At 44.0% G+C, this 14,415-nt stretch overlaps 1 protein-coding gene across 2 annotated transcripts in view; it reads right to left on the minus strand.

Moving 5' to 3' along the window:
• The window catches only part of Cfap91 (cilia and flagella associated protein 91), a 42,494-nt gene extending 35,325 nt beyond the window's left edge, over positions 1-7,169 (minus strand). For both annotated transcript variants that reach the window (XM_045148438.1, XM_045148437.1), the window contains exons 1-5: positions 6,993-7,169; positions 5,663-5,739; positions 4,307-4,464; positions 3,558-3,641; positions 3,085-3,138 (exon numbers count right to left, since the gene is read on the minus strand). In XM_045148438.1, coding sequence (XP_045004373.1) covers positions 3,085-3,138; positions 3,558-3,641; positions 4,307-4,464; positions 5,663-5,739; positions 6,993-7,131 — 512 coding nt within the window. In that variant the 5' untranslated portion in view covers positions 7,132-7,169. The remainder of the gene's footprint in view (positions 1-3,084; positions 3,139-3,557; positions 3,642-4,306; positions 4,465-5,662; positions 5,740-6,992) is intronic.
• Between the last annotated feature and the right edge of the window lie 7,246 nt (positions 7,170-14,415).

The following is a 14,415-nucleotide window of genomic DNA, read 5'->3' on the forward strand; positions in this document are numbered from 1 at the left end:
GCTCATGTGTCTGGAGTTCGTTTGCAGTGACTAAAGGCCCTGGGACGTCCTTTATCACTATGTACTTCTTTCTCTCTCTCAAATAAATGAATTAATTAAATATTTTTTAAGGTGTCTATCTGTGTGATATTGGGTGAAGTTGCAGTATGAAGCTCTGAAAGGTGGATTTGGAGGTATTGCATCACTCCTCTGAACCTGTTCAGAATCACTACATTCCACGTTCCATTTCCACTGTCAACTATACACCTGACTTAGCTGTTTCTCTGCAGAAATCCAGAAGGAGAGAATGGAAATGAGGCTTTCTGAGCAGGAAACAAGCTTAAGAGCCCCCCACCTCTTTCTGGATGATGACTCAGTAATTAACGCTAGTAATAACTTGGGAACATATGGGAAAGTCACCAAATATCTTGTGCAAAAATTAACTCCAGATCATTTTTGAAGGGACAAGCCCAACAGACTGGCCTTTCTTTTTTATGAGAGACAGCAAGCACGAGAGAGATTGAGAGAGAGAGAGAATCAGCGTGCCAGGACCTCCAGCCACTGCAATTGAACTCCAGAGGCGTGTGCCCCCTTGTGTGCATGTGTGACCTTGCACACATGTTGCCTTGTGCGTCTGGCTTATGTGGGACCTGGGTAGACAAACATAGGTCCTTTGGCTTTGCAGGCAACTGCCTTAATTGCTAAGCTATCTCTAGTCCCAGATCATTTTTAAATTAGTGTAAGCATTAAACTACAAAAACACTAGAAAGAAGTATAAATAGTCAGGAATGGTGGTCCACAACTATAATCTCAGTACGTAGGAAGCAGGCATGTGCCCTAACCGCTGAGCCATCTCTCCAGCCCTCGTTGTAACTTTCTGGCTGCTGGGTCATTCGTGCTTGCTGCTGTTTGGTGTTTGCTGGCTGGTGGTGGTTTCTCTCTCTGTACTTGGGTTTATGAATGGGGGCCAGCTGCTTCTGCCACTGACAGAACTTCCCCTGGATCTGTATGTTTGGAATAAACCCCTTCCTCCCTTGAAAGTGTTTGGTTGGATGCTCATCCCAGCATTGTGGAGCTGTCTACTACATACACTCTCATAATAAATTAAGTAAAATAATAAAAATGATTAAATTTTTTTATATTAAAAAAAAGGCTGGAGAGATGGCTTAGCAGCTAAGGAGCTTCCCTGCAAAGCCAAAGGACCTAATTTGATTCCCTATGACCCACGTAAGCCAGATATATAAGGTGGCGTATGCATTTGGGTTCATTTGCAGTGGCTGAAGGCCCTGGCACGCCCATTCTCTCCCTCTATCTGCCTTTCTACCTCTCTCTCTCTCTTAAATGAATAAATTATATATATATATATATATATATATATATATGTATATATATATATATATATATATATATATAGTTTGTTTGTTTGTTTGTTTTTGAGGTACGGTGTCACTCTGGTCCAGGCTGACCTGGAATTAACTCTGTCATCTCAGGGTGGCCTTGAACTCACGGCGATCCTACTACCTCTGCCTCCCGAGTGCTGGGATTAAAGGCATGCGCCACCACGCCCGGCATGAATAAATAATATTTTTTAATCTAGTTTAGGGCTGGAGAGATAGCTTAGCAGTTAAGGCACTTTACCTGTGAAGCCTAAGTACACATGTTCAAATCTCCAGGTCCCACGTAAGCCAGACGCACAATGGCACAGGCGCACAATGTGTGTCTGGAGTGTATGACATATCTGGCTTTACGGGGTACCGGGGTTCAAACTCGGGTTGTTAGAACGTATAGGCAAACACCTTAACCACTGAGCCATCTCTTTCTAGCCCTAGTTGTAATTTTCTTGTTGCTAGGACAAAATACCTGACAAAAATCAGAAAGGGACAACTTATTTCTGCTTAGAGTTCAAGGTTATGGTCCGTCATAGTAGGGAAGGCATGGCAGCAGTCAGGAAGTAGGGAATGGGGCTGCAGAGCTGGTTTAGAGGTTAAGGCACTTGCCTGTTTAGCCAAAGGACACAGGTTTGATTTCCCCAGGACCCACATAAGCCAGAGACACAAGGAGGCACCTGCGTCTGGAGTTCATTTATAGTGGCTGGAGGCCCTAGCACACCCATTCTCTCTCTGCCTCTTTCTCTCTCTCAAATAAATAAATAAAAACAAAAATTTATCTTAAAAAAAAAAAAAGAAGTAGGGAATGATGAGGGCCAGTGCTCAGCTATCTCTCTTTTTTTAAATTGTTTTTCTCTTTCTCTCCTTTTCATCCAGTCCAGGACTCCAGCCCATAGAATGCTGCCGCTGATAGTGAAAATGGGTGCGCCAGGGCTTCAGCCACTGTAAAAGAACTCCAGACACATGTACCACATTGCGCATCTGGCTTATGTGGGTCCTGGGGAATTGAACCTAGGATCTTTGGCTTTGTAGACAAGCACCTTAATCACTAAACCCAAGAAAGAAATTTCTATTGTTTATAAGTTATCTACTATGTGGTAATTTGTTACGCTAGCACAAACATAAAAAGAAATACATTTATGCCATAATCAATTATAGACACTTAAACAAAATACATAAACATAAACAACTTACCCCCAATATGCATGATGCTTTAGTTATTTTATATTCTCTTGTGATTTTTCTTAAATGTTGCTCATGACTCAGTTTTTAAAAAAAATCAATGAGATTTAATATTCCATACAACACTAACCCTCAAACTTCGGCACAAAGAAAATCACCGCACAGGGCTGGAGAGATGGCTTAGTGGTTAAGCGCTTGCCTGTGAAGCCTGAGGACCCATGTTAGCCAGATGCCACAAGGGGGCGCACGCATCTGGAGTTCGTTTGCAGTGGCTGGAGGCCCTGGTGCACCCATTCTCTCTCTTTCTTTCTCTCTCTGCCTCTTTCTCTCGCTCTCTGTCACTCTCAAATAAATAAATAAAAATAAAAACAAATTTTTTTTTTAATTATTAAAAAAATAAAATCACTGGAGAGAGCAGGACACTCTTGTTTACCTTCTCAAGGTTGTTGATCACAGTTTGAAAAGTAATTTAGAGAACTATCTTCTGGAAACAAACACGGTTACTGGGAAAGAGTTTTGAAATAGAATCACTTACTTGGATCTTGCATAAACAACATTGAATATCATCTGTTGAAATGGAAGAACGGGCCTGCAAAAGAGCAAAAACACATATGTGGGACTTCTAAATTTGGGTGTATTCTTCCAACTTTAGTAGTTTTTCCTTAAAATCAGTGACATTCAATAAGCCCTGCATCAGTAATATTCAAACTTTGGCATGTGCAAAAAGCCCTGGGGTGGGGCCGGGGAGATGGCTTAGCAGTTAAGCGCTTGCCTGTGAAGCCTAAGGATCCCAGTTCGAGGCTCGATTCCCCAGAACCCACGTTAGCCAGATGCACAAAGGGGTGCACACATCTGGAGTTCGTTTGCAGTGGCTGGAAGCCCTTGGCGCACCCATTCTCTCTCTCTCTCTCTCTCTGCCTCTTTCTCTGTTTGTTGCTCGCAAATAAATAAATAAAAATAAACAAAAAATTTAAAAATAAAGCTCTGGGGTAGGGTGTCACTTTCTACCTGTCAAAGAACTTATAACGATTCCTTCCAGTAACGTCAGGATCTTGGTAAACTTCTTCAGTCATCTGGAAAGAAGCATCTGTTCTACAATGAAGCAGGAAAACATGATTCAGCATTGTTGCTCCTACATATCACTGCCATGTCATATTTCTATGTGCACACAGTAGGAGACAAAGATCTCAAACTGACAGCAAAGTCTTCTGTAACATGCTTTTAACTGCCCTGCATTTTGAGCTTAAAAAAAAAAAAAATGACTTCCCCTCAGCCAGAAAACCAGAATCCAGTAAGGGGAAAAGTACAAGTGGAGAAATGAAGTGCCCAAAATACCCATTTTAAAATGAAAAGCACATAAAAATAGTAGAGCTTCAAAGGACAATTTTGTTACAGGCTAGAAGAAAGACATTGTTATTAAGTTACTAAATATTAACTTGTAAGTAATTTAAATACCAAGGATTTCAACAGATTTATGTTTTAAGGTGCTTTGACTTCAGGTCACCAAGAAATATTCTAGAATTTTTAAGGTGCATTGAAGGAACTACACAGTCAGTCAGATCTATCTCTGACAAGTTGTCTGTCATAGGACGGATAAGAAATGTTCAGGCCAGTTCCTGAGAAGTTCCTCTGGCTTGTAATTTTATCACAGCTATACAACTTCAAGTCATGCAAAGTAAATGAAATTTTGAAAAACAGAATCACAACCCTGAAAGCGTGAGTGTGCCACACACGACACTTACACACACGACACTTACACAGCAAGCTGCCGGGGGGCTTCTCGGGCTCTCTCGGCTTGTCCCTTCCATTGTCGACGGAAGAATGGCGGGACGGGATCCGACTTGCTCCAATACAGAGAATACCTCGGACAATGCACCAGGCTGCTGAACATGGAGCTGAAGCTCGGGACCTTCCTCTAACGTCGGAAGATGAAGCAGAGAGGAAATGGCCAAAATTACACACTGAAGTTTCTAAATAATTTTAATTATACATAAACTTTAAAAAAACAAAAGTATAAGCCGGGCGTGGTGGCGCACGCCTTTAATCCCAGCACTCGGGAGGCAGAGGTAGGAGGATCGCCATGAGTTCAAGGCCACCCTGAGATGACAGAGTTAATTCCAGGTCAGCCTGGACCAGAGTGAGACCCTACCTCAAAAAACCAAAAAAAAAAAAAAAAAAAAAAAAAAAAAAAAAAAAAAAAAACAAAAGTACAACACAACACATATAGAATTGGAAGATGGGCAGAATATCAGTAAAAGGATACTCAAGAAACTGGTGAAAGGGGTTATGTGGGCAGGGACTGGGGCTAGAACCGCTTCATTTTGGTTTTTGTTGTTATGGTTTTTTTTGTTTGTTTATTTGGTTTGGTTTGGTTTGGTTTGGTTTGGTTTGGTTTTTCGAGGCAGAGTCTCACTCTAGCTCAGGCTGACCTGGTATTCACTATGTAGTCTCTGGGTAGCCTCGAACTCTCAGCAATTCTACCTCTGCCTTCTGGGATTAAAGGCGTGAGCCACCACGCCCGGCTACAACTGCTTCATTTTGTCCTGCTTAAATTCTCTCCATTCAGTTGTAGCTTTTACACTGAAATAAATTAGCTTGTGGGTCCTTTATTAACTATTAGTTAATCCTCACAATATGCTATAGGTATTAACATGCCAGCCCCTTACCCACAAGGATGCGCATGCATCGGAGTTCGTTTGCAGTGGCCGGAGGCCCTAGCATGCCCATATTCTTTCTCTCTCTCTCTCTCTCTCTCTCTCTCTCTCTCTCAAATAAATAAAATATAGAACTAAAAAATTATTTAAAAAAAATCACTCGGGAGGCAGAGGTAGGAGGACTGCAGTGAGTTCGAGGCCACCATGAGACTCCATAGTGAATTCCACGTCAGCCTGGGCCAGATTGAGACCCTACCTCAAAACAAACAAACAAAAAAAGATTCATTAAGTCAAGCTAGGCATGGTGCACATGCCTTTAATCCCAGCACTCTGGAGGCAGAGGTAGGAGGATCACTGTGAGTTCGAGGCAGCCTGAGCTACAAGTAACATACTACCTTTAAAAAAATAATAAAAAATACCCCAGATCATTAAGTATGTTCCTCAATTAAATAGTCTTACCAGTCTGCTTCGAACCAGGGTGGCTTGAATATTTGCTTGTGCATGGTCTCGCTCACTTGACACAATAAATAATGGATCTGTGAAACAATGAATTAACATAAGGAATAGTTCATGTTTGCACTTAGGATGAGAATAATGGCAAAACAATGCAGCTTTATTGCTCGTTCTTTCTTTCTGTCTTGTTTTTTGCTTATGTGTACTGGGTGTGCATGCATATGGAAGTCAGGGGTCGACATCAGATGTGCTCCTCAGTTGTTAACCGCCTTATTTCTGTGTGTGTGTGTGTGTGTGTGTGTGTGTGTGTGTGTGTGCATGTGTGTATGTGAACGCATGCCACCACACACTTAGGAAGCCAGAGGACGACCTTGGGGTTTATGTCTTCCACTTTGTTTGAGACAGGGTCTTAAAACAAAACAAAACATTTTTTATTTATCTATTTTATTTATTGATTTGAGAGAGAGAGAGAATGAATATGCCAAGGCCTCCAGCCACTGCAAACAAACTCCAGACGCTGTGAGTTCAAGGCCAGCCTGGAACTATAGAGTAAGGTCCAGTTAACCTGGGCTTATTCCAGATGCGTGTGCCCCCTTGTGCATCTGACTAACGTCGGTCCTGGGGAATTCAGCTTCAAACTGGGGTCCTTAAGCTTCACAGGCAAGCGTTTAACCGCTAAGCCATCTCCCCAGCCCTCAATATATAATTTCTAAATGAAAAAAATTGAACGATATAAGAAGGTACAGAGTTTTCTGCTTAAAAATAAGTATAGTTACTGAATATTTCTAAGTATACCAAAAATAAGGGGCTGGAGGGATGGCTTACCAGTTAAGGTGCTCAAGCCAAAGGACTCAGGTTCAATTTACCAATAATCACGTAAAACCAAATGCACAAGTTGGTGCACGCATCTGCAGTTCGTCTGCAGTGGCTAGAGGCCCTGGCTCCCCATTCTCTCTCTCCTCTCAAATAAATACCTAAAATATGGTTTCAAAGTGGAGAGAAAAAAATTCAAGTACAACTCTTAATACAGAGTGCCAAATGTGGAGCTGCCCAGAGAAGAAAGTAGGCAAATGGTGTTCTCTGGGCATTTTATGCAGTCTGAATGCGGGAACGCTGTGTGAAGCTCCAACTCTGCAAATCATAGGCATGCTTTCCTGGACGCCACAAGGCCCCGGGGCTAGGCTTCAGGGAGATAAGGGTCAGGACAAAAGTGTGACGAGGAGGAAGGCGCCTTCCTGCCCGCACCCGGCAAAGGTCCACGGAGCTCTTCCCTCGGCCGCGCCGCGCCCCGGGGCCAGGTGGCACCACGCCGAAGGGGGCCCGGGGCGGCCCTTACCGTACAGGAAATCGTATGTCCGATTGGTGGACATCAAACCCCTGGCCAGCGACCTCTCGCCACATGACTCCTGAAGTCCTTGAAAGCTGGTCTTGGGCTCCTCGATGGTCACGACGTGGCTCCCGGTGCTGCCTCTCATCCTGCCCGCCGAGCACCGGCTCGGCAGACGCGGCGGCTACGTGCGCCGTCGCTATGGTAACCGCCGCGGATCCAGGGCGAGGGGCGGGGCGATGTGGGGGCGAGGGGCGGGGCGGTGGAGGGGGCGGGGCTATGGTGTGGGGCGGGGCGAGTCAGGGGAGGGGAGGGGCGATGTGAGTGCGAGGGGCGGGGCGAGTCAGGGGAGGGGCGATGTGAGGACGGTGGGCGGGGCTAGTCACGGGAGGGGCGGGGCTACGGCGAGGGGCGGGGCTATGGTGAGGGGCGGGGCGAGTCAGGGGAGGGGAGGGGCGATGCGAGGGCGAGGGGCGGGGCTATGGTGAGGGGCGGGGCGAGTCAGGGGAGGGGCGGGGCTATGGTGAGGGGCGGGGGGAGTCAGGGGAGGGGCGGGGCGATGTGAGGACGAGGGGCGGGGCTAGCCGAGGGGCGGGGCGATGGGAGGGGCGGGAAAAGGCAGGAAGGGAAATGGAAGGAGGTCAAAGCCTGGGCTGGGGAAAAGGGAATGCCAGCGAGGACAGCGTCGCCTCCCGAGAAGGTCATGCGGTCCAAGTGGAAGATGGAAGGGAAAAAAAGACTATTCTTTTAGAAATCTAGAAGCTGTTAGCTAGGCGTGTAATCCCAGCACTCGGGAGGCAGGGAGGTAGGAGGATCGCTACGAGTTCGAGGCCACCCTGAGGCTACATAGTTAATTCCAGGTCAGCCTGGGCCAGAGTGAGACCCTGCCTGGAAATAAATAAATAAATAAATAAATAAATAAATAAATAAACATAATAAATATAATAAAAGAAAGAAATCTAGAAGCTATTTGCTAGTGACCTTCCCTTCCCTCTGCGTCTCCTCTGTGATGGTTGGAAATTCCTGGGAAGTGTCAGAGCCTTCGAGAAGAACTGGGTACTTTGATTTTAGAAAGTCTCTTTCCACCACATTTGTCCGGAGGAGTCCAAACTCCTGTGTGTTGGACCTTGCAGTGCTAGCCCAGTGCACACCGTGATGTGGAATGGGCTAGACCATCAGAGGTTCTGAACCTGCAGACTGCGGCTCTAGGCTTTAGATCGAGGCGGGGAGACTGAGGTGTGGGCCCCGGCTCTGCTTCTATTCTTTTTATTTTGTTTTATTCATTGGATTTCGAGGGTCTCCTAGCCGAGGCTGACTTGGAATTCATTATATAGTTTCAAGTTTCAAACTCATGGCGATCCTCCTACCTCTGCCTCCCTCCCAAGTGCTAGGATTAAAGGCGTGCGCCACCACAATCAGCTTGCTTCTATTTTTAAAAAACTATATTTTATTTTTATTTATTTAAGAGAGAGAGAGAATGGGCCTCCAGCCATTGCAAACAAACTCGAGACGCATGCACCGCCATGTGTATCTAGCTTACACATAGGTTCTAGGGAATCGATCCAGGGTCCTTGGGCTTTGCAGCAAAACGTCTTAACCGCTAAGCTGTCTCTTCAGCCCTAGTTCCACTTCTAAAAACTTTTTTAACAGGAAAACATAAACAGGCAAAAGAAATGGCACGTTAATGCTTTTTAAAATCTATTACCAGTGCTCAGTGGTTAAAGGCGCTGGTTCACAAAGCTCACCTGCCTGGGTTTCATACCCCAGTACCCACCTAAAGCTAGAGATGCACAAAGTGGGGAATGCATTTGGGGCTTACAGAGTAATTTGCAATGGCAACAGGTCCTACAGCCATTCTCTCCCTCCCTCCCCGCCCCCCCCTCTCTGTTTTGCAGGTAACTTAATTTTTTTAAAGCAGAAAACAACACTGTGCTATTTATTTTAAAAAGAGACAGGGAAACAAATCCAGTCTAGACTGGCAAAAATGTTGACAAATATTATTCTGAGCGATGGGCACTTGAGGGTTCATTGACCACTTTTACCTTCAAATTCTGACCCATTTCTCCAGTCCTCTACTACTTTCTATAATTCTCTTATTTATCTGAGGGAATTCTTCTATAAAAATAATCTCAAACCCAACTCATTGGTTATCCTGAAGTACCGATCATAAGAATTAGTGTTAGGTAAATGTTAGAGTCTTACTCTTAAGCATTAAAATCAGGAAATGAGTCAATACTCATTTGGAGTAAACTCCAATTTTAACAGTAAAAAGTTGTTTCTTTAGTATCATTATGTTTGCTGACCTGGAACTCACTTTGTAGTCCCAGGCTGGCCTTGAACTCACAGCTCCTCCTCCCTCTGCCTCCTGAGTGCTGGGATTAAAGGCATGCGCCATTATGCCGGCCACTGCCTGCATTTTTATATATCTGATGTTTAATTTAAATTTTACACTTTTGACTTAGAAATAATATTTGATGGGGGTTGGAGAGATGGCTTAGTGGTTGAGGTGCTTGCCTGTGAAGCCTAAGGACCCAGATTCAATTCCCCAGTACCCATGTAAAGTCAGGTGCACAAGATGGTGCATGTGTCTGGAGCACGTTTGCAATGGCCAGAGGCCCTGGCGTGCCCATTCTCTCTATATATATCTGTCTCTGTCTCTTTCTCTTTCTTTCCCTCCCTCCCTCTCTCTCTCTCTCTCAAATAAATAAATACAATATTTTTTTAGAAAATAATATTTGATTTTATTAGTGTTTTTTCAATTTGTTGAATTTTTTTTTTTTTTTTGAGATAGGGTCTCACTGTAGCCCAGGCTGACCTGGAATTCACTGTGTAGACCCAGCTGACCTCGAACTCACAGTGATCCTCTTACCTCTGCCTCCCATGTTCTGAATTTTAGGTGAGGAAATTTTCCCCAGTCAGGAATCAAAGGTAAATGTACATATATGCATTTCATCTCATTTTTGTATTGTTCTCCAATTTCTCTTTATTGGTGAATATTTTCTGCAGTCCGGGTCGTACACTTATCTTTGGATAATCAGCCTGTGGTGTACCAATTCCTAGGTGGCCCCTAGGATCTTGGGCTCCTTGGTGTTCATTCTTTGATATGATTCCGTACCTATTCCTTGTGTACTGTGACTTGTTTTAACCAATAAACTATGCCAAACATGGTGGGAAATATGTGATTATGTATCTTACAAAAACTGTAATATTGGGCTGGAGAGATGGCTTAGCGGTTGATGTGTTTGCCTGTGAAGCCTAAGGATCCAGGCTCAATTCCCCAGAACCCTCATAAACCAGATGCATAGGGTGACACATGTGTCTGGAGTTTGTTTGCAGTGGCTAGAGGCTCTGCTGAACCCATTCTCTCTATATATCTGCCTCTCTCTTTCTCCAGTAAATAAGACAGAGAGAAAGAATGGGTGTGCCAAGACTTCTGGTCACTGCAAACAAACTCCAGACGCATGTGCCACTTTATGCATCTGGCTTATGTGGGTGCTGGGGAATTGAACCAGGGTCCTTAGGCTTCACAGGCAAGCGCCTTAATCACTAAGCTATATCTCCAGCCTGACTCTTCCAGTCTTAATTGCAGGCTAGCCCCAGACTCCTGTGCTATAGAAATTACAAGGTGATAAGTGTGATAAGCCACTGGGCTTGTGGTAATGATGGTACATGGCTGTCTTGGTCTCCTTCAACTGTTAGGACACAGCGAATAGTGTAGGTGGTTTAAACAACAGGTACTTATTTCTCACATTTCTGGAAACCAGATAAGGTGCTAGCCAGGTTTGTTCCTTGTGAGAGCTATCGTTCTCCTCCTGACCGGCCAATGGCTGCCTGCTTGTTACGTTGTCATGGCAGAGTTGAGGGAAGGGGGTGTCTGATCTCTAGTCCCATCATGGGGTCTCCATGCTTCTGATCTCATCTGAATTTAACTACCTCCAGGTCCTAACCCCAAATGCCATCATATTAAGGAATAAAATGTTAATATATGTGAAGGAACCCCAAGAGGGGGACCCCACACTCTGCCCAGATATGGCGACACCCCAGATCACTCAGGAGAAGCGGTCTTGATGCAAACTGCAAGAGGATTTTATTCCAAGCGCGCTGGGGCCCACAGTCGTACACCGCACAGGGGTAGAGGACTGCAGAGCCCCGAATGCAGGAACGGGGCAGTTTTTATAGGGTTTCTAACAAAGCCTGTGCCTTAGACCAATCATTTTTTTAATATCAGGAGCCCGCGGGATGCGAGCCAGTCAGTTTGTGCCACCCCATAGTTTCTAAGCCAATTAGTTTAATTTGTTCAAGCCCCTCGTGGACCAATCATTCTCTTATGACCTTGGTGGTCAGCATTTGCGCAGGTCCTTGGGTGGGAGTAGCAGAGTGTGGTACCAGTCTCCTATGACCTCGGAGGTCAGCATTTGCTCAGGTCCTTGGGTGGGGGTAGCAGAGTATGGTATCAGTCTCCTATGACCTTGGTGGTCTGAGGCAGGCTGCTACAGCTTATGGTGCGAGCTACTAAGGCTTACAGTGTGGGCTATTAAGGCTTATGGTGCAGGCTATTTACAGAAACCAAATAAGTGGTTCACTTCATTACTCATTTCCCATCCTTGAGGGCTACCTCATGCCCTTTTTACCTAGTTTTATATTAGGAGCGGGCTCTGATATAATGAGAAGAGGGATTCTTTACTTGCTTCCAACAGAGAGTAAAGCCTGGAGTTTGAGGTATGCAGGGGCCCACTTAAGCTCCCTTTGGAGCGTGATAGTATTTCTGGGCTTCTGAATTCTTGGGCCTTTCATATGGACTTAGGGAAGATACAAGCGTTAAGTACATAGCAGCAACTGTAAGTGACAAAGACACAACCTTTATGAAATCAGGCCCGTGTCACTTAGTCTACTTGTATAAAGGAAAGTTCAATAGTGAAGAGGGGTACTGGTTAATAAAATGTCATTAAAATGAAAGTCATGCTTGGCCATCTGGGGAGACATGGGTGTTCATGTTCCGACATGTCTTCTTCTTTTTGTTTGTTTGGTTGGTTTTTCAAGGTACAGTCTCACTCTAACCCAGGCTGACCTGGAATTCACTATGTAGTCTCAGAGTGGCCTTGAATTTACGGTGATCCTCCTACCTCTGCCTCCTGAGTGCTGGGATTAAAGGTGTGTGCTACCAGGCCTGGCTCAGGGGAACTTTTATTTTTTAAGTTTTTTGTTTATTTTTACTTATTTGAGAGCGACAGACACAGAGATAAAGAGGGAGAGAGAGAGAGAGAATGGGCGCGCCAGGGCCTCCAGCGACTGCAAACGAACTCCAGACACGTGCGCCCCTTGTGCATCTGGCTAACGTGGATCCTGGAGAATCAAGCCTCAAACTGGGGTCCTCAGGCTTCACAGACAAGCGCTTAACCGCTAAGCCATCTCTCCAGCCCCCTACACATCTTTTTTTTTTTTTTTAATTTTTATTAACATTTTCCATGATTATAAAATATATCCCATGGTAATTCCCTCCCTCCCCACCCCCACACTTTCCCGTTTGAAATTCCATTCTCAATCATATTACCTCCCCATTACAATCATTGTAATTACATATATACAATATCAACCTATTAAGTATCCTCCTCCCTTCCTTTCTCCACCCTTTATGTCTCCTTTTCAACTTACTGGCCTCTGCTACTAAGTATTTTCATTCTCACGCAGAAGCCCAGTCATCTGTAGCTAGGATCCCCATATGAGAGAGAACATGTGGCACTTGGCTTTCTGGGCCTGGGTTACCTGACTTAGTATAATACTTTCCAGGTCCATCCATTTTTCTGCAAATTTCATAACTTCATTTTTCTTTACCGCTGAGTAGAATTCCATTGTATAAATGTACCACATCTTCATTATCCACTCATCTGTTGAGGGACATCTAGGCTGGTTCCATTTCCCAGCTATTATAAATTGAGCAGCAATAAACATGGTTGAGCATGTACTTCTAAGGAAATGAGATGAGTCCTTTGGATATATGCCTAGGAGTGCTATAGCTGGGTCATATGGTAGATCAATCTCTAGCTGCTTTAGGAACCTCCACACTGTTTTCCACAATGGCTGGACCAGACTGCATTCCCACCAGCAGTGCAGAAGGGTTCCTTTTTTTCCACATCCCCGCCAACATTTATGATCATTTGTTTTCATGATGGTGGCCAATCTGACAGGAGTGAGATGGAATCTCAATGTAGTTTTAATCTGCATTTCCCTGATGACTAGTGACGTAGAACATTTTTTTAGGTGCTTATATGCCATTCGTATTTCTTCCTTTGAGAACTCTCTATTTAGCTCCTTAGCCCATTTTTTGATTGGCTTGTTTGGTTCCTTATTGGTTAACTTTTTGAGTTCTTTGTATATCCTAGATATTAATCCTCTATCAGATATATAGCTGGCGAAGATTTTTTCCCATTCTGTAGGTTGCCTCTTTGCTTTTTTCACTGTGTCCTTTGCTGTGCAAAATCTTTGTAATTTCATTAGGTCCCAGTGGTTAATCTGTGGTTTTATTGCCTGAGCAATTGGGGTTGTATTCAGAAAGTCTTTGCCAAGACCAATATGTTGAAGGGTTTCCCCTACTTTTTCCTCTAGCAGTTTCAAAGTTTCCGGTCTGATGTTAAGGTCTTTAATCCATTTGGACTTAATTCTTGTGCATGGCGAGAGAGAAGAATCTATTTTCATCCTTCTGCAGATATTTATCCAGTTTTCAAAACACCATTTGCTGAAGAGGCTGTCTCTTCTCCAATGAGTATTTTTGGCATTTTTATCGAATATCAGGTGGCTATAGCTACTTGGGCTTACATCTGGGTCCTCTATTCTGTTCCACTGATCTACATGTCTGTTTTTGTGACAGTACCATGCTGTTTTTGTTACTATGGCTCTGTAGTATAGGTTAAAATCAGGTATGGTGATACCACCAGCCTCTTTTTTGTTGCTCAGTATTATTTTAGATATTCGAGGTTTTTTGTGATTCCAAATGAATTTTTGGATTGTTTTTTCTGTTTCCATGAAGAAAGCCTTTGGAATTTTGATAGGGATTGCATTAAATGTGTAGATTGCTTTAGGTAAGATTGCCATTTTCACGATATTGATTCTTCCAAGCCAGGAACAAGGGATGTTTCTCCACTTTCTAGTGTCTTCTGCAATTTCTCGCTTGAGTGTTTTAAAGTTCTCATTGTATAGATTCTTTACTTCCTTGGTTAGGTTTATTCCAAGGTATTTTATTTTTTTTGATGCAATTGTGAATGGGAGTGATTCTCTGATTTCATCCTCTGTGTGTTTGTTGTTAGCATATACGAAGGCTACTGATTTCTGTGTATTTATTTTGTATCCTGCTACATTGCTGTAGGTTTTGATCAGCTCTAACAGCTTGCTAGTAGAGTCTTTAGGGTCCTTTATGTATAGAATCATGTCATCTGCA

The sequence above is a fragment of the Jaculus jaculus genome, chromosome 4 (assembly GCF_020740685.1).
Source record: "Jaculus jaculus isolate mJacJac1 chromosome 4, mJacJac1.mat.Y.cur, whole genome shotgun sequence".
Classification (NCBI taxonomy): Eukaryota; Metazoa; Chordata; class Mammalia; order Rodentia; family Dipodidae; genus Jaculus; species Jaculus jaculus.